The sequence below is a fragment of the Sus scrofa genome, chromosome 4 (assembly GCF_000003025.6).
Source record: "Sus scrofa isolate TJ Tabasco breed Duroc chromosome 4, Sscrofa11.1, whole genome shotgun sequence".
Taxonomy (NCBI): domain Eukaryota; kingdom Metazoa; phylum Chordata; class Mammalia; order Artiodactyla; family Suidae; genus Sus; species Sus scrofa.
Genome location: NC_010446.5, coordinates 82779030 through 82804230, shown reverse-complemented (window position 1 = coordinate 82804230; position 25201 = coordinate 82779030). Strand labels below are relative to the sequence as shown.

Here is a 25201-nt window from a genome sequence, read left to right as displayed (position 1 = left end):
AACCCACATCCTCCTCAACACAAGTTGGATTTGTTTCCACCACACCACAATGGGAACTCCTTTTTTAAAAAAAATTTTTTTTCCTCACCATCTTTGAAAAAGACCTTGCATTAAAGTTTTTTTATGGTATCACCATAGAAAACTGTACCTTAGAGGTACCTTAGAATACTAAATATAAAACTACCATATGGGAGTTTGCATCGTGGCACAATGAAAACAAATCTGAATAGGAACCATGAGGTTTTGGGTCCAATCCCTGGCCTCGCTCAGTGGGTTAAGGATCTGGTGTTGCTGTGGCTCTGGTGTAGGCTGACAGCTACAGCTCTGATTAGACCCCTAGCCTGGGAACCTCCATATGCTGCAGGTGCGGCCCTAAAAAAACCAAAAAAAAAAAAAAAAACAAGAACGAAAACAAAAAAACCACTACTATATGATTCAGCAATCCCATTCCTGGGCACATATCCAGACAAAACTTTCATTGAAAAAGATACAGGCACCCCTATGTTCACTGCAACACTGTTCACAATAGCCATGGAAGACATGGAAACAATTTAAACGTCCATCGACAGATGAATGGATTAAGAAGATGTCATACGGAGTTCCCGTCGTGGCGCAGTGGTTAACGAATCCGACTAGGAACCATGAGGTTGCGGGTTCGGTCCCTGCCCTTGCTCAGTGGGTCGAGGTTCCGGCGCTGCCGTGAGCTGTAGGTCGCAGATGCGGCTCGGATCCTGCGTTGCTGTGGCTCTGGCGTAGGCTGGCAGCTACAGCTCCGATTGGACCCCTAGCCTGGGAACCTCCATATGCCGCGGGAGCGGCCCAAGAAATGGCAAAAAGACAAAAAAAAAAAAAAAAAAAAAAGAAGATGTCATACATATATACAATGGTATACTACTCAGCCTTAAAAAAGGACAAAATAATGCCATTTGCAGCAACATGGATGGAACTAGAAACTCTCATACTAAAAGACAAATACCATATGATATCACTTATATCTGGAATCTAATATAAGGCACAAATGAAAATTTCCACAGAAAAGAAAATCATGGACTTGGGAGAATAGACTTGTGGTTGCTAAGGGGGAGGGAGAGGGGTGGTTGGGGAGCTTGGGGTTAATAGATACAAACTATTGCCTTTGGAATGGATTAGCAATGAGATCCTGCTGTGTAGCACTGGGAACTCTATCAAATCACTTGTGATATAACATGATGGAGAATAATGTGAAAAAAAGACTGTATATATATGTATAACTGGGTTACTTTGCCATACAGCAGAAGTTGATAGAACACTGTAAGTCATCTATAACAAAGACTTTTTTAGGAATTCCCATGGTGGCGCAGTGGAAACGAATCCAACTAGGAACCATGAGATTGCGGATTCAATCCCTGGCCTCTCTCAGTGGCTTGAGGATCTGGCATTGCCATGGGCTGTGGTGTAGGCTGCAGATGCAGTTTGGATCTAGTGTTGCCATGGCTGTGGCATAGGCTGGTGGCTACAGCTCCGATTAGACCCCTAGCCTGGGAACCTCCACATGCCACAGGTGCGGCCCTAAAAAGATAAAAAGACAAATAAATAAAGATTTTTTTTCGAAAAGTCTTTTCTAAAAAAGACTTTTAGAAAAGTCTATATTTGCTGCCCCTATATTTTCTGGAGTCCCCAAATGAATGCCTACTTATACTAAAACAATACCAATCTCTATAAAATGAACACAGTTAGCAGTAACACCTATAACAATGATATTGTGCCACTGTTTCCCTTTATAAATTGTTCCAAAATAGGACGATTTATCTATGTTCCATCAGCTCTTTTGCCGCTGTTGTATGCCATCCACTTACATCTATGCTCACAATGTGTACATGATTATATACACACAGAAAATCACTACAATCTTTATGTAATTAAAACTTTTAATGCCCAAAAAATCACATTGAAAACAACAACAAAATCAATACGAACATTGCTACTGATTCCCGAGATGATTTCCACTATAAGTTTGTAGAGTGCTTTGGGAGAACAAACTACAGTGGAGCTAGCGACCACTGTTAGGATGGCCATATGGTGACTCCTGTTGCCCGGTGCCCAGCAGCCCTGCATGCAGGTGAAAAGACACATAAATCCTCATAAATTCAAAGAAATGCCTCAGAAGCCTAAGTAGGAGAGTTCATTCCCATGTCGATTTCTCATAATTCAAATGGGTGTACACTGGGTTCTGTTTCTGATATCAAAGACCTCTCTGCTCTCTGTTCTCAGGGCCCCTCCTGCCATCTCATACTTCTGCTGCTCCTACTCACCTTTCCTTTCTTCTCCTTGGCCTCCTTTAGAATGGAACAGTTGGTTCCAACTGCCACCTCTTCTATTTAGTTTTGATATAAACACAGTTCCCTTAGGAAATTTTTCAGAATTTCAGTTTAGACAATTAGTTAAACAGGGAGCCCAAGAGAGGATTTTTTTGACACAGGAAGTGAACAACATATAAAATGAGAAGGGTAGTCAGAATTAAAGCATTCCAAGGTCCTTATGTTATTTAAGAGGAATACAGTAATACGGATGAATAGATTTTGTTAACTACGCATGCTAAAAATTTCAGGGGAATGATTAAAGAGGAACAGAATATATAACTTTAATCCTTGGCTTAGTGCACTGTAAGCCAGAAAACTAGGGAGTTTCTAGAGTGGCCTGTTATAAGTATCTCTGGCTTCTTAAAGCTGCTAGGCTGAAACAGCAGAAGATGAGCATCAGTGACAATCCTGCAGGTGGCTAACTTTTAACATAGGTTCAGTTTGCTGGTATACAGGTTGCCTATGAGACTTTAGGACATTTATTAGACCAGGAGTGGGAAATTTTGAGTTGCGGTAGTAAGACTTGGAAAAACACAAACATCCCCATCTTACAATCCCTAGCCCCTCTTTCTCTCTCTGATGACATGGTCCTACTTTGCTTGGAAACTCTAAGATTGCCTCATGTGAGGCAGATAATTTGCAAAAGGGTTCCAGTTCTTTCTGTGCCTCACACCTACCACTTCCCATTGCCCTTAGAGCCTTAACTACATATACTCTCGGCACACCCAGAGGACAAGTTGCAAAGTCAAATCCAGAAATCATAAACAGCAAGAAGACTGCAATATTTTGCTAATTTATATTGGCAAAATCCCAGGAACCAAGTGTGGGAATAAAATCTGAGGATGGTGATCCAGTGAGGGAGGAATGTAGTGCTGGCGTGAACAGCTGGAACTTGTGAAACCTGAATTCAACCATGACCGCTGATGACAGAACTAGAGATACAGATTTTTGTTGGTTTAATGTAGAAGTACAGCAAAGACATAGGGTGATAAGAATGTTGGAGTGAATTTCCCACATGTAACCTGCTCATCCACCTTCTAATTATGCCTGCTAGGAGGACAAAAGGACATGTTCTTTATCAAGAAATAACACTGATGAAAAGGAGACCATCATCCTTGCAAAGTGCTTTGATGGCTGACCTCTGTAGTTCAGGGATGGAGGTGGGAGATGTTCCATTGGAACAGACTCCTTGATTTCTATAGGGATGCAGGGATGTCCAAGATGGCAAAAGCCAAAAAAGGAGCACATAATTGGTCAGAGGCAATGTGAATATGGTAACAATAAGAGGCAGCAAGGACAAAGTACTCATCAGAATGAACCGACCTACACAGATCTTGGGGAGGGGCAATTGATGACGGGTCCCTAGGTCAGAAATAGATGGACAGATCATTTTGGTTCTACTTGATCATTATTACCAACACAACACTGAATATAGCTTTTAAAACAGCTTGGATTGTGTCACCATGGGAGCCATAGCCCTCCCCTAATTTTCAGACTTGAATTGGTTCACAGATCCTGAACCCCCCAGAAGGAATGGAAGCTGGGTATCCTTGTGGATGGGCAATTTGGCCAAATTATCAGCAGGTCAATCTTTCTGCATGCTATTCTACAGTGCAATAAGAAATCGTTCTAAGAAGAGATACTTTAATCAAATTACAATTGATGTGGTATACACACTTGAACACTATTGATTATCTTTAATAACCATGATCGTTCACTCAGAAGTGCCCCCAAATCAAACAGGTATTAGCATTCCCTGCCAATGTGCATTGTATGAAATTTTACATGTGGGGGAACAAAGGGAGTTCAAACAGACCTGAAACTTCCTTTTCACTGGCTCTTCAGAAAATCTACTTTTCCTCTCTCTTTTCAATATGGCCATGTGTTTTCTCTTGGTGGCTGCTGTACTTTGTCATCACAAAATACACAGATCAGTTGACCAGTATTTCTGATTACGGCTTTGTAATCTCCAGGCCACAGACTGGATATTTCTCCCCTTTCATTCAGTCAGTCACCTGGTCCTCTCCCACATCTGTCCTCTCTCAACTCTTCTGCTACTGCCTTCAATTAGGCCAATGGTCCACAAAGCTTCTGGATCACCTGCCATTAATACCTGTAAAAAAATAGAGCATTCATCCTAATATTTGTTTATGAATAAAATTGACGTGAATAAATGATTTGTTATGTACAGTATGAAACACATACAGAAATAGAGCCCCCAAACGGTGAGATAATTATAAATATTTTCTTCCTCCACTCCAGTGGATCTAGTGTTTGCATCTTCTTTTTTTTTTTTTTTTTTTTTTTTTGTCTTTTTGCCATTTCTTGGGCCACTCCCATGGCACATGGAGATTCCCAAGCTAGGGGTCTAATTGGAGCTGTAGCTGCAGGCCTATGCCAGAGCCATAGCAATGCGGGATCCAAGGCGTGTCTGTGACCTACACCATAGCTCACAGCAACGCCGGATCCTTAACCCACTGAGCAAGGCCAGGGATCGAACCCGCAACCTCATGGTTCCTAGTCGGATTTGTTAACCACTGCACCACGACGGGAACTTTTTTTTTTTTTTTTTTGGTCTTTTTGCCTGTATCTTTTTTTGCTGTTTTTTTGTTTTTGCTTTTTAGGGCCATACTTGCAGCGTATGGAGGTTCCCAGGCTAGGGGTCAAATTGGAGCTGCAGCTGCTGTCCTACCACAGCCGAAGCAACACTGGATCCTTAACCCGCTGAACAAGGCCAGGGATCAAACCTGCAACTTCATTGTTCCTAGTTGGATTTGTTTCTGCTGTGCCATGATGGGAACTCCTGTCTGTATCTCGTTTTGAAGATACAAGTGTAGGCCACCAAGATGGCTCATCTAGGCAGTGGCCCCTACTCATCCACTGGAAGAAATCCTAAGTTCTTTAGTAGAGCACAGAGTTCTTTCATGATTTGGCCCATGCCTACCTCATCTCCTGTACCCTCCCAGTAAAAGTTTACGTTCCAGGTGTCCTGAAATATTTTTTGCTCCTAATACATTCCATGCTGTTCCATGGTCCCATGCCTATGCACCTGCTGTTCCTTGTCCATGAAGTGGACTTGTCCCCTCCTGGTAAAACCATTTATATTCTCTTTAAAATCTTGCTCTGGCATTGGATCCTTTATAAATCATTTCTGGCCTACACAGAGAGAATTAATTACTCTTTCCTTCTGTACCATGGCCAGTACACACACCATTTTATTGCCCAGATGTCATATGGTATTGTATTTACTTTGTTTCTTATAGTCGAGCACAACTAATCTTGAAACTATAGAGAATGTCCTGTGTATCTATAGATCCTTTCCCAGTGGCACAGATGAACAAAGTTGCTTGAGGCTGAGGAATGTCATAGCTTATTTATATTTTTCATTGTTATTTCTTTCTCCAAGCACTATGTTTCAGACCTAATAAATATAAATATTCATTGAATAAATAAGCAGAAAGATAAATAGATGGATAGGTAGATATGTAATTAAATGGATGAATGAGAAAGACAAAAGGGAAGGCATGAAAGTTGTTTTAAACAACAATGGGAACAGGCATTCCCACTGTGGCTCAGCGGTAATGAATCCAACTAGTACCCATGAGGATATGGGTTCAATCCCTGCCCTTGCTCAGTGGGTTAAGGATACAGTGTTGCCGTGAGCTGTGGTGTAGGTCATAGATGCGGCTGGGATCCCGTGTTGTTGGGTTGTGGCCGGCAGCTGCAGCTCCAGTTTGACCCCAGCCTGGGAACTTCCATAGGCTGCAAATGCAGCCCTAAAAAGCAAAAAATAAAAAATAAAAAGAACAGTCATGAGGAAGAGGGAGTATGCCTCATGATACTCCAGAGGGCAAAACCAACTTCAAATAATATAAATAACAAGGAAATAGGTTTTACCTCAATCTAAGCTCTAATCATTGGAGCTTCATAAATGGCACAGGTTAGAGATAGTAAGCTTCTGCTTAACAAAGACTTCTTTTTTTTTTTAAGAGCTATACATTCATTTGATAAGGTTGCCAAGAAGAGATATGGTAGGTCTTATATCTATACCTGCTTTCCTCTACCTGCCTCTACCTGCTTTCCTGAACTCTTCCCAGCTGCTTCCATTCCAGCGCCTCTGGCCTTCTTGGTCTTCCTAAAATGTGACAAGCCCACTGCCTCCGTGGGGCCTGAATACCTGATGCCTGGAATGTTCTTCCTCCAGATTTTCTCATGGATCTTTCTCCTCATCAACAGGTCTCTGCTTGAGTGTTACCTTCACAAATCAGGCTCTTCTCGTCACTCCGTTTACACAGTCTGCTCCTCACCCCCAAACACACACACAATCTTTACACTTAATTTGCTTAATGTTCTACACAGAATTTATCCATGTCTGAAATTATAAATTTTGTGTTTGCTTATTACCTTCTCTATTATGGTGTAAGCTTCAAGATGAAAAAGATCTTGCCTTTTTTGGTTCAGTGCTGTGTCTTTATACCTAATGGTTTTTGGCACCGTAATAGCTGCCAAAAATTAAAGCAGTTGCAGAATGAATATATTTCTGTAAAAACCAGTTGGTTGTTCTCAGAACTGAATCTTGACAAACTTGTAGAGTAGATGGTTTGATTTGGTGGCTCTAAAATCCTCTGTCAATTTGACTGAAATGCATATCCCTCTCCCTACAATGAATCTGCTTTATAAAGCAGATATGTTGTTGCATGGTGGTTCTTGACTGGGCATTGGAAATATGCCACTGATGCCTAAATATCTCTCTTCTAATGTGTGAATGCTTGAAATTATACTTTTAAAGATTCATTTTCTTGTATCTTCAAAGAATTTTAGTCTTAAAAGTCCTCTAATAAACTGTTGAATGGGAGGCCATAGAGATACTGCTTTAATTGTTAAATTTAAAATTTAAATAAAAATACCTTTCTAATAGGAATTCTTCATCATATCTTGTCTAGAGAAATTTTGGAAGGGGGCAAATGTTTTGGAAGGGTAGGTGGGAAAGCACTGACTCATTCTGAACAGAGTGGCCTAAAACTTCTCTATCAAGCCCAGCTGATAGAAAATGATACAATGAAACCATTTACACTAAGATGTAAATGACCGATTAGCCAAATAAGTAGCCTGTTGCTCTATCTAGAAGCAATTGAAATTTTAGATGAAACCGGGCAGATGGATAACATATATTTTTAAGCACAGGGAGTCCTGCCTTTATCGCTGAAATCATGTTTTGGGATTCCATTGTCAATCTCTGTTACAAGAAAGGGTGTGAGGAGTTCCCGTTGTGGCGCAGTGGTTAGCGAATCCGACTAGGAACCATGAGGTTGCGGGTTCGGTCCCTGCCCTTGCTCAGGGGGTCCCTGCCCTTGCTCAGTGGGTTAACGATCTGGCGTTGCCGTGAGCTGTGGTGTAGGTTGCAGACGCGGCTTGGATCCCGCGTTGCTGTGGCTCTGGCGTAGGCCGGTGGCTACAGCTCCGATTCAACCCCTAGCCTGGCGGGAGCAGCCCAAGAAATAGCAACAACAACAACAACAACAGCAACAACAACAAAAAGACAAAAGACAAAAAAAAAAAAAAAAAAAAAAAAAAAAAAGAAAGGGTGTGAGTGCTGTTTCCTAATGAAAAAACAAATGCCTGGCCAACAGCAGATGCTCAAATTTTGACATTCATTTGGATGAATGAATAAACAGTGGTAACTGGAATGAGTGAAGTTAAATTAAATCAACATGTTGGCTAAGAAGAAGGAGTGATTAAATCCAGCTCCAGAGTTCAGAAAAAGCCTTTTGGAGGAGATGTATCATTCCAAGGCAGATCATCCCAGGTTAGGGAAAGGGATGGGGGCTGGAGAATCTATAGTTCTAAAAGGTGCCAGGTTGACTCTGAAATGGGACAGGTCTGAGTATGACAGTTTCAAGCAGATAGAACAGCAAGAGTAAGGGCCCAAAGGTTGGGCTGAGTGCTGGTGAGTAGGGCTGAGAGGGAGTTGAAAATGGGGCCAGAAAGAAAGATTTGGGAGAAGTTCCCATTGTGGCAAAGCGGAAACGAATCCAACTAGTATCCTTGAGGATTCAGGTTTGATCTCTGGCCTTGCTCCAGTGGGTTAAGGATCAGGCATTGCCGTGAGCTATGGTGTAGGTAGCAGATGATGCTCAGATCCAGCATTGCTACGGCTGTGGTGCAGGCTGGTAGGTGTAGGTTGGATTTGACCCCTAGCCTGGGAACCTCCACATTCCTTGGGCACAGACCTAAAAAGCCAAAAAAAAAAAAAAGATTTGATAGACACCCTAAGAGCAAGGGATTTTTTTTTTTTTCTAATTTATTTTGGCCCCGCTGGCATGTGGGAGTTCCCAGGCCAGGAAAGCATACTATTTTAGGCAGCTGAAGCCAAAATCATTAGTTAAGTGGTTTGCCAAGGATGCATAAAACATCATTGTAAAAGATGATTTAGTACGGGTCTAAAGTGCTGTTTCCACTATACCAGATGCTTAGGTGATAGCTAGACCAGGAAAGTCCTGAAATGTCTGAACGATGAATTCTTTTTTTAGGGCCACACCCACGGCATAAGGAGAGTCCCAGGCCAAGGGTCAAATAGGAGCTATAGCTGCCGGCCTATGCCACAGTCACCGCAATGCCAGATCCCTTAACATACTGACTGAGCGAGGCCAGGGATCGAACCCGCAACCTCATGGGTCCTAGTCGGATTAGTTTCCGCTGCGCCACGACAGGAATTCCTGAATGAGGAAATTTTTGATAGGAGTCTTAATCGATAGCAGCTAGATGTCCAATTCTGGGTCACGTAGCTCTTGATGTTGACCTAAGCTCCTGGACTCTTAAGTGATTTTAAAATTTTGGCCTCAATGGGAAAATGTAGGGCATTTCCTCTCTACCCTAATTCACCAACACGCGAGGTAACTCGCTGCTTTGCAAAGTTGGCTAGGATCACGTTCAACTCACCTTTTCCACCGTGGAGCTTCCATTAAACATGCCCTGAGACGACGTCATTGCAGCAGCTCAGGGAGCGGTGCACCCCGACCACACCTCCTGAGTCGAGGCCTCTCCCCTCAGCATTTTCTCACCGCCTTTTTCCCGGTGCGTCTTGACGTAATACGTAGGTCACGCAACCTTGGCAACTGCTCCCGGAAGCAAAACCCGAGGGGCGGAGAAGAAGGTGGAAAGTTGGGCCTGCGTCCGGGTCGGCCGGCAGGGGGCGGGGCCGGGCATGGTAACGGCTGGGAAGCCGAGGGGGCTGGGCCGGAGCAAGGCGGAGGGAGCGGTGTCCGCTACCGCTGTCGCTGCCGCTGCCACCGCTGCTCCAACCTGTTCTGCGTAGCCCACGCGGGCTCCATCGCAGCCATGATGATCCACGGCTTCCAGAGCAGCCACCAGGACTTCTCCTTCGGGCCCTGGAAGCTGACGGCATCCAAGACCCACATCATGAAGTCAGCGGATGTAGAGAAGTGAGACTCCAGGGCTGAGATCCGGGCGCGGGCTGGGGAGCTGGGCCTGCGCGGGAGGCAAGGGCGAGCTCCCCGCAGCCCCAGCCTTCCTCTGGGGCGGAGGCTTGGACGGGACCTTTGAATGGCAACACCAGGAAATATTGCTATCACTGCCTTCTGTCCTTCGGTTCAGGTTTCAGGCGCTGCCTTCGTGAAACTGTCATTCCGCTTGGGTTTGAGCAGAGCATGACTGTTCCGGTGGACTTTCGCCTCCCATGGTTCTCTACCTGCCCCAGCCTGCGCCACCTTTAGACTATTTCTGGGTGGCTGTGACCTCTTTTCTTGGGGTTTAATAACGGAGATGATATATATGCTTGATTTTTAGCTTGTCAGGTGCTATGCCAGGCATTTAAGATACAGAAGACAATCCCGACCTCGAGGAACTCAGTCTTGTGAGAATGACAGTTATAATACAGTGTGAATTGATAGAAGTGTATATACAGGGTTATTCGAGATTATTTAGGGAAACAAGGCATGCGGGAAATTGGGATGTCTGCACTGAATCTTGATAAAGTCGGTGGAATTGGGTGAGGGTGGAAGGCATGTGTAAAGGTGGAGGGCCAGGGAAAGTGACAGCTGTGCCGCGTTTGTGATGCCTGAGCTCGACAGAATTTGGGGGTGACAGGAGACACGTGTAAAGCTGGGAGGTCAGAGAGAGTGGGAGCCTTAAAGCACTGTTTCTGTGTGATTGCAGCATGAAGGATCGGAGGGGGACTGCTGTTGTGAGAAGCCAGAGGCAAGCAGGTCCTTGGGCAGTAAAGATAACTGAGAGAACTTTTATGCCGGGCTAAGGAGTTTTGATTTGGGGGCGGGGGGGCTATGCTCGGGACATGTGGAAGTTCCCTGGCCAGGGATGGAATCCACACCACAGCAGCAACCCAATCCCCTGTAGTGACAGCAGCTGGATCCTTAATCTGCTGCACCACAAGAGAATTTAAGTAGTTTTGAGTTTTATCTGACTACCACTGGGGGTCTTTTTTTTTTTTAAGTGTTTGGCCTCACCTGTGGCACATGGAAGTTCCATGGCCAGGGGTTGCACCATAGCTGTTGTATAGTTATGCTGTAGGCCACAGGGAAAGTCCATGGGTGTCATTTTATAGAAAGGAGCGATATTATCAGATTACACCCTGAAAGAATTCTCTGGAGCTGATGCAGAGGATGGATTGGAAGGATGTAGGCCTGGGTAAGGAGACAGTTGGAAGGGGAGAGAAGAGAGATTTTAGAAGATTAAGTCCCTGAATTTGATGGCTGCTTGATAGGAGGAGGAAGGAAAAAGGAAGAATCTGTACCATTGGCAAGATTTCTGGCTTGCTGTTGCAGGGAAAGCATTGCTATTGGACAAGGTGAGAAACACAGGAGGAGGAGCAGAATGGAGGCATGTGTTGGATAGAAGGTGAGATTAGTTTGTTGAAGAGTGTCTTAGGCATTTATCTTGGAGCTTAAAAAAAGATGACTTGTCCATGATTTAGCTTTGGGAATCATCAGCTTATAGTTGATATACCTGAATACCTGGGAGTGAATTAAAATCATTTGGAAGTCAAACAGAAGAAAAGGAAAAGGTTATGAGATGGGACCCTAGGGAGCACAGGCATTTTAAGATTTAGGTAGAGGAAAGTAACCAGGGAAGAGAGGAGAGTCATGAAAGGATATTTAACTTCCTAATTAAAAAAAAAGGAAACATTCTCACAGTCACTAAGAAAAATTAAGAAAATACAGAAAAGAAAGGAAAAAGAAATCCCTTCATCCTATCACAGTTACTCTGAGTTTTTCGCTCCATGTAACTTTCTCTATTACATATTGCACCACATATTTGTAATTGTGCTATATATGAACTAGTCAGCTTCAAATTATGATTACCCATGTAATTTTCAGACTATTTAAGAGGTACTAGATGGATGGAGAATTTTGTTTTGTTTTGTTTGTTTTTAGGGCTGTACCCTAGGCATGTGGAAGTTTCCAGGCTAGGGGTCCAATTGGAACTGCAGCTGCTGGCCTACAGCAACGCCAGATCCAAGCTCCATCTGTCACTTTCACCGCAGCTCTCTGAAACACCGGATCCTTAACCCACTGAGCGAGGCGAGGGATTGAACCCACATCCTCATGGATACTAGTTGGATTCTTTGTTTTTCAGGGCTGCACCAGCGGCATATGAAAGTTCCCAGGTTAGGGTTCAAACTGGAGCTGTAGCTGCTGGCCTATGCCACAACCACAGCAATGCCAGTTCCAAGCCTCGTCCGCAACCTACACCACAGCCCCACAGCAACGCTGTATCCTTAACCCACTAAGTTAGGCCAGGGATAGAACCCTCATCCTTATGGATATTAGTCGATTCTTAACCTGGTGAGCCACAATGGGAACTCCATGGAGAGTTTTAAGAGAATCAAATTCCAGATCTTGAGAATTCCATCACGGTGCAGTGGAAATGAGTCCTACTAGGAACCATGAGGTTGTGGGTTCAATCCCTGCCTCACTCAGTGGGTTAAGGATCCAGCATTGCCATGAGCTGTGGTGTAGGTCACAGATGTGGCTTGGATTCCGCATTGCTGTGGCTGTGGTATAGGCTGGCGGCTGTAGCTCCGATTGGACTCCTAGCCTGGGAACCTCCCTTTGCTGCAGGTGTGGCCCTAAAAAGCAAAAAAAAAAAAAAAAAAAAAGAAAGAAAGAAAGAAAGAAAAAAACTCCAGATCCTTAACCTCTTTGTTTATTTCTAAAACCAATCTGCTTGAATATCTTGAGTATACTTAGTAGTAGTTCTTCCTTGTGACAAAACAAAGGCTTTTCTGCTCCCATCTTACATTTTTCTGTGATGCCTGCCCTAGGGCAAAACCTCTTGGGTGCTGAACAAATGAATTGGGTTTTTTTTTTTTTTTTTGCAAGCAAGCAAAATCTTTATTGCAGGAAAGCAAATAGCTCCCAGGGCTGCTGGGAGGGGGGAGAAAAGCCCCACCCCCATTGTCCTATGGGGGTTTTTATCCTTTAACGATGTGGGGGGTACCAACTGGGTATCCTTTAAAGATGTGGGGGGTCCAAAAAGATGTGGTTTTCTCCTATTGGCCTTGCTTGATTACATTTATCAGTCCTTGTCCAACAGAGGTGTTAGGGGTAGAAATGTCCCATTTAATTTTTTATGGTTTCTTTGCCCTTTTCTTCTACTGAGTTACAGGGGATTAGGGATTAATGACCATCTGGGCATAGGTACACTCCCTATAGAAAACAAGGCCTGTGGGGATGTTACTCTCTGGAGCCCTTAAGCCACAAATGTTAATCAATAGCCATATCAAAGAATGCATCCAAGCCCCTGCTCCTACATTGACTGCCTGAGTTAGTGTTCTGCCTCAATTTCCCCTTCTAGAGTTGGAGACTAACTGTGGGGGTGGGGATGGGGTGGGGAAAGAAGGAGCGATGACCGCTCTGACTGCTTCCTGCTGAACGGGGGTGTCATTAGGGGAAAGCAGATCTCCCCTCGTGAGACGGTTGAGTGGGCTTTTATGCATTACATTGGGTACCCCTTCTATCACCATTTGAAGGTTGATAGCTTCTAATCAGGATGTAATGAAGCGAGAAATATAATTAATTATGATTGAGGAAACTTTATTGAATTAAGGCATCTTAATCCCATAGTGGCTTCTTGTCTTCCTTGCCTTGTAAATGGTCCCACCTATTTGTTAAGAGTGAAGCTTGACCTTAGAAATAGGGTTAAGACATTCTGTGTTTGACTTGTGTTTAAGATACTCTGAATCTAGGACATTTGCAGAAGTCCAGGTTAGTGGCAGTGATTAGTAACTGGAGTGTTTTGTAGGACTACCAGATTTTTACAGATTTGTTGGGGAAAATCTGCAGAATCCCATCTTATATTAGTTCATATTTGGTATGCATTATCTAGTAAAGTAGTTAAAACTTATTTCATCTGATCTTTTTAAGGAATATTTATTCTATTAAGAATATTTAGTCTTGGAGTTCCCATCATGGCTCAGTGGTTAAGGAATCTGACTAGGAACCATGAGGTTGCAGGTTCGATCCCTGGCCTTGCTTAGTGGGTTAAGGATCCGGCGTTGCCATGAGTTGTGGTGTAGGTCACAGATGCTGCTCAGATCCCACATTGCTGTGGCTCTGGTGTAGGCCAGTGGCTACAGCTCCGATTAAACCCCTAGCCTGGGAACCTCCATATGCCTTGGGTGTGGCCCTAGAAAAGACAAAAAAAAAAAAAAAAAAAAAAAAGAATGCTTAATCTTTTAAGATTTAATTATCTTTTTAAAAAATTTTGTTTTATTGTGGTAAGAACACTTAATTCGAAATCTACCCTCCTAAGAAATGTGTAAGTGTTCAGCACATTGTTATTGGCTGTAGTTGTGCAGCACATCTCTAGAGCTTGACTGAAACTTTATGCCTGTTGATTAGTAACTCATTTCCCTCTTCCCTCTTAGAAGCCTCCATTAAGCTTTGATTCTATGAACTTGACATTTTAGATACCTCATATAAGTGGAATTGTATTATCTGTATTTCTGTGACAGGTTTATTTTACTTAACATAATGTCCTCAAGGTTCATCCGTGTTGTCACATATTGCAGAATTTTCTTCTTTTTAAAAGCTGCATAGTATTTCATTGTATGTATAAACAACTTTTTGTTGTTGTTGTTTCGCCTATGGCATGTGGAAGTTCCTGGGCCAGGGGTTGAACCCATGCCACAGGAGTGACCCAAGCCAATGCAGTGACAACCCCAAATCTTTAATCCACTGTACCACAGAAGATCTCCAAAACCATGCTTTCTTTATCCATTCGTCTATGGACATTTGCATGGGAATGTTGATCTCTCTAGTACTTAATATTTTCTATTTTCTAATAACAAAATAATAAATTTTTCTTAAATTTGTTATTAAATACCATCTTAAAGATGTGCAACTTAAAATGTTAGTTAGATCACTGATATGTGCACATGGAGTTCCCATCGTGGCACAGTGGTTAACGAATATGACTAGGAGCCATGAGGTTTCGGGTTCAGTCCCTGGCCTCGCTCAGTGGGTTAAGGATCTGGCTTTGCTGTGAGTTCTGATGTAGGTCGCAGATGCGGCTTGGATCTCTGATTTGACCCCTAGCCTGGGAATCTCCATATGCCATGGGTGAAGCCCTAAAAAGCAAAAAAAAAAAAAAAAAAAAAAAAAACACCAAAAAACTGATATGCACATACAGCGTCTGATTTTTTTCTTACTATTGTATCATAAGCATTTTCCTACATTATTCTCCCTTTAAATAGTTTTAATGATTCCATATATTTCATCATATGGCTATACTATAGTTTATATAACCATTTATTTCCTTATAACTAGAATATTTTCTTTTCACTATTAAAAATAAGATGATTGTGAGTATTAATGTGTATAGTTGTTTTTTTCTGTATTAAGGATCGTTTCTTTCCTTTTTTTTTTTTTTTTTTTTTCTTCCCCTTTTTCCTACTCACTGCACATGGAAGTTCCCAGGCTAGGGGTTGAATCAGAGCTATAACTGCTGGCCTATACCACAGCTTCAGGGCCGCCAGATCAGAGCCTCGTCGGTGACCTACACCACAGCTCATGGCAACGCCCAATCCTTTAACCCAGTGAGTGAGGCCAGAGATGGAACCTGCATCCTCATGGATACTAGTTGGTTTCATTACTGCTGAGCCACAATGGAAACTCCTGAGGATTGTTTCTTTATTACAGATTTCCCAAAACTGGTGTTTTGAGTCAAAGAATTTAAATTTGATTAAAGTCTTGGTACTTTTTGTCTTAATTTTTGCCCCTGGATAGAATGTAGATTGATAAAATCCTTCTGAAAATCCATGTAAGTGAGAAGTTTACTGGCAAAGGTGGTTTTTTTTTTTTTTTGTCTTTGGTCTTTTGTCTTTTTAGGGCCTCACCTGCCATATATGGAGGTTCCCAGGCTGGGGGTCAAATTGGAACTATAGTTGCCAGCCCATGCCACAGCCATAGCAACACCAGATCTGAGCCATGTCTGTGACCTACACCACAGCTTATGGCAAAACTGGATCCTTAACCCACTGAGCAAGGCCAGGGATCAAACCCACATCCTCATGGATATTAGTCGGATTCCTTAATAACCACTGAGCCACAACAGGAACTCCAAAAACGTGTTTTCCTACAGGAAACAGGATCTTTAATTGCTGTCTTTTCTTTATAGCTATCTATAATTAGTATAATTGTTGTGTAAGAACAAAAATTCACTAGAGATAGGAAGCTTATAGAAACATGGGACTAAGTCATTTCCTGGGCAGTCATAATGGAAATAGAACCATCTTTATTTTTGAAAGTGGTGGGGCTTTGATGATTCAGGAATGAAATAGATCTTTCTAATAAGAATCAATTTTTTCCCCATTTATAGCTTAAGTATTTAAATTTGTTTATGTGGGATTTTTAATTTTTTGTTTTTAATATATATACAAGACTTGATTGGTATGTCTGGTTGGAAATAGATTTAAAGCAACTGGAAACAGTAATTATAGTCTTGGGAAATGCATAGATCCTTTGTTAGCTTTATATAAGAATATTTTCTTTAATATAGTATTATTTTACCTTACCCAGCAAGTATAGCTATGTTGCTCTTCAGAAGCCCAGAAGTCTTAAAAAGAAAAAAGAAAAGAAAGCTTTCTTACCTGCTAAAGTAGCTAACACAGAACACTTGTATTAAAATACTGTGCTTTGTTCAGGGTCCCTTAGAACTTCACTCAAAGTGTATTTAAACTTTTGACTTTTTTTAATTATAACCATATTGGAAATGTAAGGAAGGAAAAAGTTCTCTATTCTCTTCCCCCTAATAAGTGAATTGCTATTATTTTTCAGGTTCTCTTTTTATTCATTATACAGTTTTAAGAAGTGTGGTTGTTTGCTTTTCTAGCCTATTATAAGTTAGAAACCAAATAAAAGGGGATGAGGGTTCTTTGGGGGTAGATACCTATATTTTAGAGCAGCTAGAGGTATATACACTCAAATGAACTTGAGGACATTGTCTTACAAGATTGTTAAATACAGAAATCTCTGATCATTAAGAAAAGGTAAAATAACATTATATATTTTCTGTTTAAGAACATAGAGAAGTCTTTAATACCTTTTGAAAAATTTCCAAAATCAATAAAGTAAAAAAAAAAATTGGTACATAACATAACTGGAAAAATCACTTCCATGGAATCTCTGTTAGTTTTGCTTTCAGGTTTGTAAGGAACAGACCCTCTCCCAACCCCCGGTTGCCTCAGGTGATAAAAATCTAATAGGACATGAGAAAATAATTAAATACAGGAATTAGCTCAGAAAATGAACAGCAATTCTTGTGGCCTGAACAACTGTAAAAGTCTCTTCTCTTCTTGTTACCCTTATTTCTCAGTCTCTGCTTTGCTCTGTCTGCTTCTCTTGCTGTTACTTAAAAACTTTTCACCCTCCCTTTCTCTCTGCCTCATGGCTCTGTGTCGTGCCCCATCTCTTGGTATGCGCTGTGTTTAACTGTCATTCAGACTTATGAAAAGATCAGAGTACGTTTAATTGGTCATTATTCAATTCAGCATGAATGTATTGGGCAGCGTTCTCAGGCTAAAATTCAGGGGTTCCTGCCAGCCCATAGATACTTGCCTTTCGTTGAAAAGCTGAACTTTCATTCCTAAATTGAAAGTCCTGGTTGTGACTGAGGTGATAGAGTTATATGACATGGTAACATATACATCGAACTACTTTAATCAGTAGCCACTTGAAAATCTCTATAACAGGGGTTACAAACTCACCATTCTAAAGAGCCAGTGTAGCTGGTGAACCAGAGATCCCATGCCCCACTTAAAGGAGGGCAGCCTCTACTCCGCTCCAGTCAGTTGGTGGCATGTGGCAGGCAATACAGGTTCTATGTTGCCAGGTCTTTTTTTTTTTTTCTTTAAAGAGAAACCAGAAATCCAGATTTCTCAAAAATCTCTCAATTTTTATTAGCAGCTTAATGATTTTGGTAATTATTTCAAATGTTAGAAAAATATGTTGTGTAGGCTGATTAAAGCACATCTATGGGTTAATAATTTGTGATCCTGGCTTTATGTCTAATATAACTTTCTTCTGTAATGAGGCTAGTTAGATGAGGTCCAAGTATTTATTTATTTAGTCTTTTTGTCTTTTCTAGGGCCACACCCATGGCATATGGAAGTTCCCAGGCTAGGGGTCTAATTGGAGCTGTAGCCACCGGCCTACACCACAGCCACAGCAACATGGGATCCGAGCTGCGTCTGTGACCTACACCACAGCTCACGGCAACGCCGGATCCTTAACCCACTGAGAGGGGCCAGGGATCGAACCCACAACCTCGTGGTTCTTCATGGTCGGATTCATTAACCACTGCCCCACAACGGGAACTCTAGTCCAAGTATTTATAAAACCATGTGGATAATAGAAAGACACCTGGTGTTACCACCTCTGTGATTTGAGCTAGTTGCCTAAACTCTCTGAACGTTTCTTAACTCCAAGGTAGTTTTGAGGCTCAAATTCAACTCTCAGATATGATCTCTGATCATCCTACCTAAAAGAGTGCCCCCCATTACCTTGATTTAATTTTTGTTTATCACTTATTACTAGCTGATATTATATTATGTATTTATTTGGATATTTGTTTATTATCTTATTTAGCCCACTACCTAGTACAGTGCTAAAAAGATATACACAGAGAGAATGGGTGATGAAAGCATTTATAGACTTTACAAATACATCATTTTATTAAGTCATATATTATTTAACTCATTTAGAAATAGGAGGTATTCTGTGGGGAATCAAAAAGAAACAAAAGTGCCAAGAGTGATATAAATAATCTTGCTGACTTTTGGTTTTGCATAGGTTAGCTGATGAATTGCATATGCCATCTCTCCCTGAAATGATGTTTGGAGACAATGTTTTAAGAATCCAGCATGGCTCTGGCTTTGGGATTGAATTCAATGCTACAGATGCATTAAGATGTGTGAACAACTACCAAGGAATGCTTAAAGTAGCCTGTGCTGAAGAGTGGCAGGAAAGCAGGTGAGAATCTGGGCAGTTATGGGTTAAACAAAAGCAAAAAGTGTTGAAAAAATATTCAGTTGTGACATGTGTATTTTATTAGAATGAAGGGCTAGTATTACTGTTAAACTTGATAGTTGAATCATTCTAGTATTCATTTTTCTCATCTATAAAATGGAGGTTAATTGCCCCATTCTTGAATACTTCTTGAGTTAAATTGAATTACAGTTGAGCTGAGATATGTAGGGTTTACTTTTTTGAGCTTTCAGTATTCTTTAGAGGCATTACACTGCACTTTAAGTTCCTGTTTTTGAAGAAAAATATTTACGTATGGTTTGTGCTGAAAATTTGAGGAGCACTGAAATTGAGAAAAATATATTTTCTTTTATAATCAAATTATAAAATATTTTCTTTTATAATCAAATTATAAAATATTTTATTTTCTTTTATAATCAAATTATGAAAGATTCAGGCAATGTACGGACTAATCTGAGAGACTGCATTAGTACATGACAGATAACAGTAAATGTTAAGAAAAACTAAGAAAGATCTTACGTTGGTAAATTATGTCTGTGAAGTAAGTGTATATATATATTTAGTAGGATATTTTATTTGTAGAATGAAACTTGATGTGTGATATATGAATACAGTTCATCTGTATTATTCATCACTGAATCTGATCCTTCTCATTTTGGTGTTTGAGGACGGAGGGTGAACACTCTAAGGAGGTTATTAAACCATATGATTGGACCTATACAACAGATTATAAGGGAACATTACTTGGAGAATCACTTAAGTTAAAGGTAAATCTTATTTTTTGTTTTTGTGGTCATTGATTGTCTTGGATTGTTTCAGAATTAGAACTTTCTAGTCATGGGTTATTTTTTTACTGCTGCTTTCATCCTACTTACTTTCTATTGTGGGAGGCTTCAGAGCCTAATGTGAAGGAATTTTGCTTATTGATTGTCAGCATAAAATTTTAAAAAGGCCATGGTGGAACAGTTTTTATTAAAAATGTGGTTGGTAGCAATGGCAGACTGCCTTAATGTTATCTTTATAAAGAAACAATAAAATGTATATCTGTCTTTGTCTTTTTAGGGCTGCACTTGCAGCATAAAAAGCAATAAAGTGTATATCTGTCCTTGGTGTAATGTATTAGGTGATTTAGAAAGAACTTGCTATTGCTAGCTAATAGCTTACAGTTTTACAGATGAACAGATATATGGGCAAATAGGACTTTGGGTTATACAACTTAAGTTTTTATTCTGCCTGTACTATGCGTGAACCTAGTATGGCTTTAGGCAAGTTATTTAATCTTTCTGATTCTGTTTTATCAGTAAATTGGATAAGCAGAAATATCTACCTCATGGCAGAGTTTGGAGCAATTAATTAATTGCTCATTAATTGTAATTAATTACAGGGTAGCTGTGTAAGCCCTGCTTAACAAGAGATTCACTTCGTGGTAAATTAGGAAGGTAGAATCGGTAGGTCTTATATTGGGAGTTTAGCTGCATAGAGCCCTGGATACAGCAGTGAACAATCCCCCAGTCCAGTGGGGGAGGAAGGTTATTTCAATCTGTTGATACTTCATAGATTAATATTCTTTCTTTTTACTCCAGATTGTAAAATGTTGCAAGGTGTACTGGCCATTTGATATTTCATTGCAAGGAGTGAAGAAACAAGCTCTTATTTTAACCCTATGCAATAATAATCATGACTTAACTTTGAGGGCTTACTTTCAAAAGCCTCCTGGAAGCTATGAAGTAGGATTAGTTGTAACCAAGGAGCAAGATCCAGGGCAGCAGAGGTGGGGAGTGTGAGAATAGAAGGAGGTGAAAAGCGTGTGCTCAGTACTGTGTATTGGCACTTCAGCCTGTCATGTAATTTATTTTAAGTATTGCTGACAAATGTCAGCATGACCAACCATTCACTAGTGGTAAGGAGCTCAGGCTTTGGCAGACCTGAGTTCAAATCCCAGCACCATTATTTGATAGCTTGGAAAAGCAGTTTAATCTTTGCTAAGTCTTGTTTCTCACTTTGGTAAACTAGGGATGATATCAGTTGTGAGGTAGTTAATTAAGATTACATATACTAAGTGTTTATAGTACAATATCTGTTAACACAATATTCTCAAAAAATGGCAACTTTATTATTATGATATCACATCTCAAAGGTCAAGGGAACTAAGTTAATATTATTGAAATGCCAAGAATAAAAGTACATATATTATCTAGACAGTATTTACTCTTGCTTTATGGTCTAAATAGAGTTGATGAATGTGTTTCTTTATTGCCTTAAAAAATAGGGTGACTATTTTCCAGGCAAATTGTTAGGACTTTGTTGCTTAATTCTTAAAATAACCTTGTAGAATAGACATTATTATCCTCATTTTGTAAATGAAGAAATGGGTTCATGATCCTAAAGTATTGGAGTTCCCTTGTGGTACAACAGATTAAGGATTCTGCATTGTCACTGCAGTGGTTCGGGTCACTGCTATGGCATGGTTTCAGTCCCTGGCCTGGGAACTTCACATGCTGTGAGAGCAGCCCAAAGAAAAAAAGTATTTATCTCTTAGTAACATAATGCCAATACTATAGTTTATTGTTAAGCACATTTATTATATGGAAGATCACTTTCATAGGAACATTAAAAAATTTTTTTAAAGTATGGTTGATTTATAGTGTTAATGCCAATTTCTGCTGTACCATAAAGTGACTCAGTTATACATATAATACATTTTTTTTTTTTTTCCTTTTCTAGGGCTGCTTCCAGCAGCATATGTAGGTTCCCAGGCTAGGGGTCGAATTGGAGCTGTAGCCACTGGCCTACACCAGAGCCACAGCAACGCGGGATCCGAGCCGCGTCTGTGACCTACACCAAAGCTCACGACAATGCCAGATCCCTAACCCACTAAGCAAGGCCAGGGATCGAACCCACAACCTCATGGTTCCTAGTCAGATTTGTTAACCACTGCGCCACGACGGGAACTCCAACATATAATACATTTTTAAAATATTCTTTTGCATAATCATCTATCCCAGGAGATTGCATATAGTTCCCTGTGTTATACAGTAGGACCTCATTGCTTATCCATTCTAAATGTAATAGTTTGCATCCATTAACCCAAATTCTCAGTCTATCCCACTCCCTCTCTCTCCCCCTTGGCAACCACAAATCTGTTCTCTCATAGGAACAGTGTTTACATTTAACTTTTTTTTTTTTTTTTTTTTTTTTTTTTTTTTGTCTTTTTAGGGCTGCACCCGAGGTGGCATGTGGAGGTTTCCAGGCTAGGGATCCAACCGGAGATGTAGCCTCCTGCCTGCACCAGAGCCACAGCAATGTGGGATCCAAGCCCTGTCTGTGACCTACACCACAGCTCACAGACCCTGAGTGAGGCCAGGGATCAAACCTGTGTCCTCATGGATTCTAGTCAGGTTTCTTAACCACTGAGCCATGGTGGGAACTCCACATTTAACTTTTTTTTTTAATACCTGAGAATTTTTTGACCTGTAATATTACTTGGGATTTTAAATTATTTAATCCTTCAGCTCTTCCTCAAAGCACTATTCAGAAGCCCTAGTGTGTATAAAAAATTAGCCCTGTGAAGCAGAAAGCACTTTTTATGTACAGTAAGAATATCAAAGAATGATGCATTAGAATGAGGCCTTTCCTTTGCCCTTAATTTCTTGTTTTTTAGTTATTGGGGGCTGCTGGCATGTATGGAGTGTGTATGTGGGCCTATTTAATGTTTTCTCACTCTTTAGGTTGTTTAACCTATTACTGTAGTTGTAGCATGGTGTAAGGGGCAAGAGCCCATCACAGAGTTGTACTGACCTAGCTAGATTCATATCCAGCCTTGTCATTTATTGTCTGGGCTATACCAAAGGCACATATCTAAGATTATGATATGAGGATGTTACGAGGAAAGAGGTCAAATGCCTAAAATGTACCTGGCCTATAATAACCTATCAATATTTGGCCATTTTCTTCTTTCCTATTAAGTAAGTAAATTAAATCTGTAGGAAAATAGAAGTAGGAGATTGCCTCTTCTATTGGTACTGTCTTTTAGGAATAAAGCATGCTCAGTGTCCATGTATTTAAAAAAGCTTTTTTTTTTTTTTCTTTTTCAAAGCACATTGGAACATTTGCCCAATTCATTCAGTATGATTCACTATCTTGAGCTTTCTTTTTCCTTTTTTCCTTTTTTTTTTTTTTTTTTTTCACTGCAGTATAAAACCTAGGGAGGAGGTAAGTTTAGATGTGGAAGAGAGAAGGTTGAGAAATACAAAGTTTTAAACATATATATCCCTGTAAATGAAAATTATGTTATGTATATAAATAAGTTAAATATAACAAATTTCCCTAATCCATGTGTTATCTAGTTATTATTATTATTATTATTATTATTTAAAAATTTTTTGGTTGCCCACAGCATGTGGAGGTGCCTGGGCCAGAGATTGAACCTGCACCACAGCAGTGCCAACGCCAGATCCTTAACCCACTGAGCCACCAGGGACCACCTAATTATTTCTTACCTTTTTCTTTCTGACATTTTACAAGAACAAGTAGATGGCAAAACTGAAGGGAGTTCCCATTGCGGCTCAGTGGTTAGCAAACCCAGTTGGTATCCATGAGGACAAGGGTTCGATCCCTGGCCTCACTCAGTGGTTTAAGGATCTGGCATTGGGCTATGGTGTAGGTTGCAGATGCAGTTTGGATCTGGCATTGCTGTGGCTGTGGCGTAAGCCAGCAGCTACAGCCCCAATTCAACTCCTAGCCTGGGAACTTCCATTTGCTGTAGGTGCGGCTCTAAAAAGAAAAAAAAAAACAAAAAACAAAAAGACTGATGGATTCATGTTCACCAGTCACTTACTGAAAGGCATATATGAAACATTAGTGAAGTAACCACTGACTAGTCAGAAAATTCATGTAATGGTTAATTTTTTGGAAGTCAGGTATATCTATAAGGAGGATTTTTCGAATGTGTTCCTTTGAACTGAAACTAAATAAAAAGTAAGGAATCTAGATGTTGTGTTCATTTAATACCAACTGAAGTTTTATGTTCTTAGGCAGTCCTAGAGGCACTAACATTGGTCTTAAATAGGTCACAAACATGCAAGTGTATTGCTATATGTGTATATTGGAGTAAAATTGCGGAGGGCTAAAATGCTATCTGTAGGTGAACATGTAAGAACTATGGACATTTTTTTCACCTCTTGGGAATCATTTACAACTGCTAGTTTCTTTCATAGCAACCTTTCCCCCTACATCACTTAATACTTCCTTAGATCACTTTCCCATAAAATCTGTGTAATCTGTTGAACATCCATTATCATATTCATCTATTTCTTGTCCAGTTTTCTCAAACTACTTTCCATATCATAATTCTATCCTTGAGTCAAACAAATGACCTAATCAAGCTACTAATTAAAGTAAAATAATAGCTACCATTTACTGAATACTTATGGTTTAATGAGATTAGCTGTGTTTTTTTATGATACAACTACATCAAAGAGTAGAAAAGCAGAATATTTTGTAGAGAAATTGAATGCGGTAAAGAATAGTATTACAACTCATACATTCATGCTGCTGTTAGGAGACACTTGGACTTTATGAGTATTGATGTGATCCACCTTGAGATTTTTGGTGCTTTTGTTGTGTTATATATGTTTGTGTCTGGGGGCTGCAGAATACTACGTTGAAAAAATTGCCACTATCCTCTAAAGCCCTTGGGAATGCTAGGAGTTTCCCTCAGAATTTCTCTGAAACACTTGTTTGTAGGTTGGGGATCTCAAATACGTAACGTCATTCTAATGGGAAAATTTTTTTTTAAGTTCCAAGTGAATGGCTTGAAAGTAGACTTTTACAGCTCAAAATTGCTTCGAACTTCTATGATAGTAGTTCATCACACTAATTTTCAGATGGTTAAATTTCTCATAGTCACAATAGAGCACTTGATCTTAATGTGTTCTCTTTAATGATTTTAATATGAAAGATGATGAATTTTACTCTGTATTTTGTGAAGGTGTAATATCAGCCATCCTAGCTTTTTCAGGGACAAGGTATATATCTCATCTTTCCTGTCTGCTGATGACACCCAAATTTAGAACTGTGCTCTGGCTATGCCGAAGACAGGTAGGAAAACTGTTTTCCTATGTTTCTAGCATCTTGATTTTTTTTTTTTTTGTGCCCCTCCTTAACCTTTTTGTTTTAGGTTGTACCTACAACAGATCATATAGATACAGAGAAATTGAAAGCCAGAGAGCAGATTAAGTTTTTTGAAGAAGTTCTTCTGTTTGAGGATGAACTTCATGATCATGGAGTTTCAAGCCTGAGTGTGAAAATTGTGAGTATTGCGAATTTGTTTAAAATTAA

At 40.4% G+C, this 25201-nt stretch overlaps 1 protein-coding gene and 1 long non-coding RNA gene across 7 annotated transcripts in view; one reads left to right on the top strand and one right to left on the bottom strand.

The window, feature by feature from the left end:
- The window catches only part of LOC100525571, a 39475-nt gene extending 30044 nt beyond the window's left edge, over positions 1-9431 (bottom strand). Inside the window, exons 1-3 of one of the 3 annotated variants that reach the window (XR_001308290.2) lie at positions 9279-9431; positions 4156-4452; positions 1890-2088 (exon numbers count right to left, since the gene is read on the bottom strand). This is a non-coding gene — a long non-coding RNA (uncharacterized LOC100525571). Of the gene's footprint in view, positions 1-1889; positions 4453-9278 lie in introns of those variants that run through there. The other 2 variants (XR_001308291.2, XR_303059.3) reach the window with 2 other exon arrangements.
- Positions 9466-25201, top strand: part of TIPRL (TOR signaling pathway regulator) — a 35461-nt gene continuing 19725 nt past the window's right edge. For 2 of the 4 annotated variants that reach the window (XM_021089448.1, XM_021089446.1), the window contains exons 1-4: positions 9539-9781; positions 18668-18847; positions 19530-19629; positions 25041-25172. In XM_021089448.1, coding sequence (XP_020945107.1) covers positions 9678-9781; positions 18668-18847; positions 19530-19629; positions 25041-25172 — 516 coding nt within the window. In that variant the 5' untranslated portion in view covers positions 9539-9677. Of the gene's footprint in view, positions 9782-9828; positions 11214-18667; positions 18848-19529; positions 19630-25040; positions 25173-25201 lie in introns of those variants that run through there. The other 2 variants (XM_001928523.5, XM_021089447.1) reach the window with 2 other exon arrangements.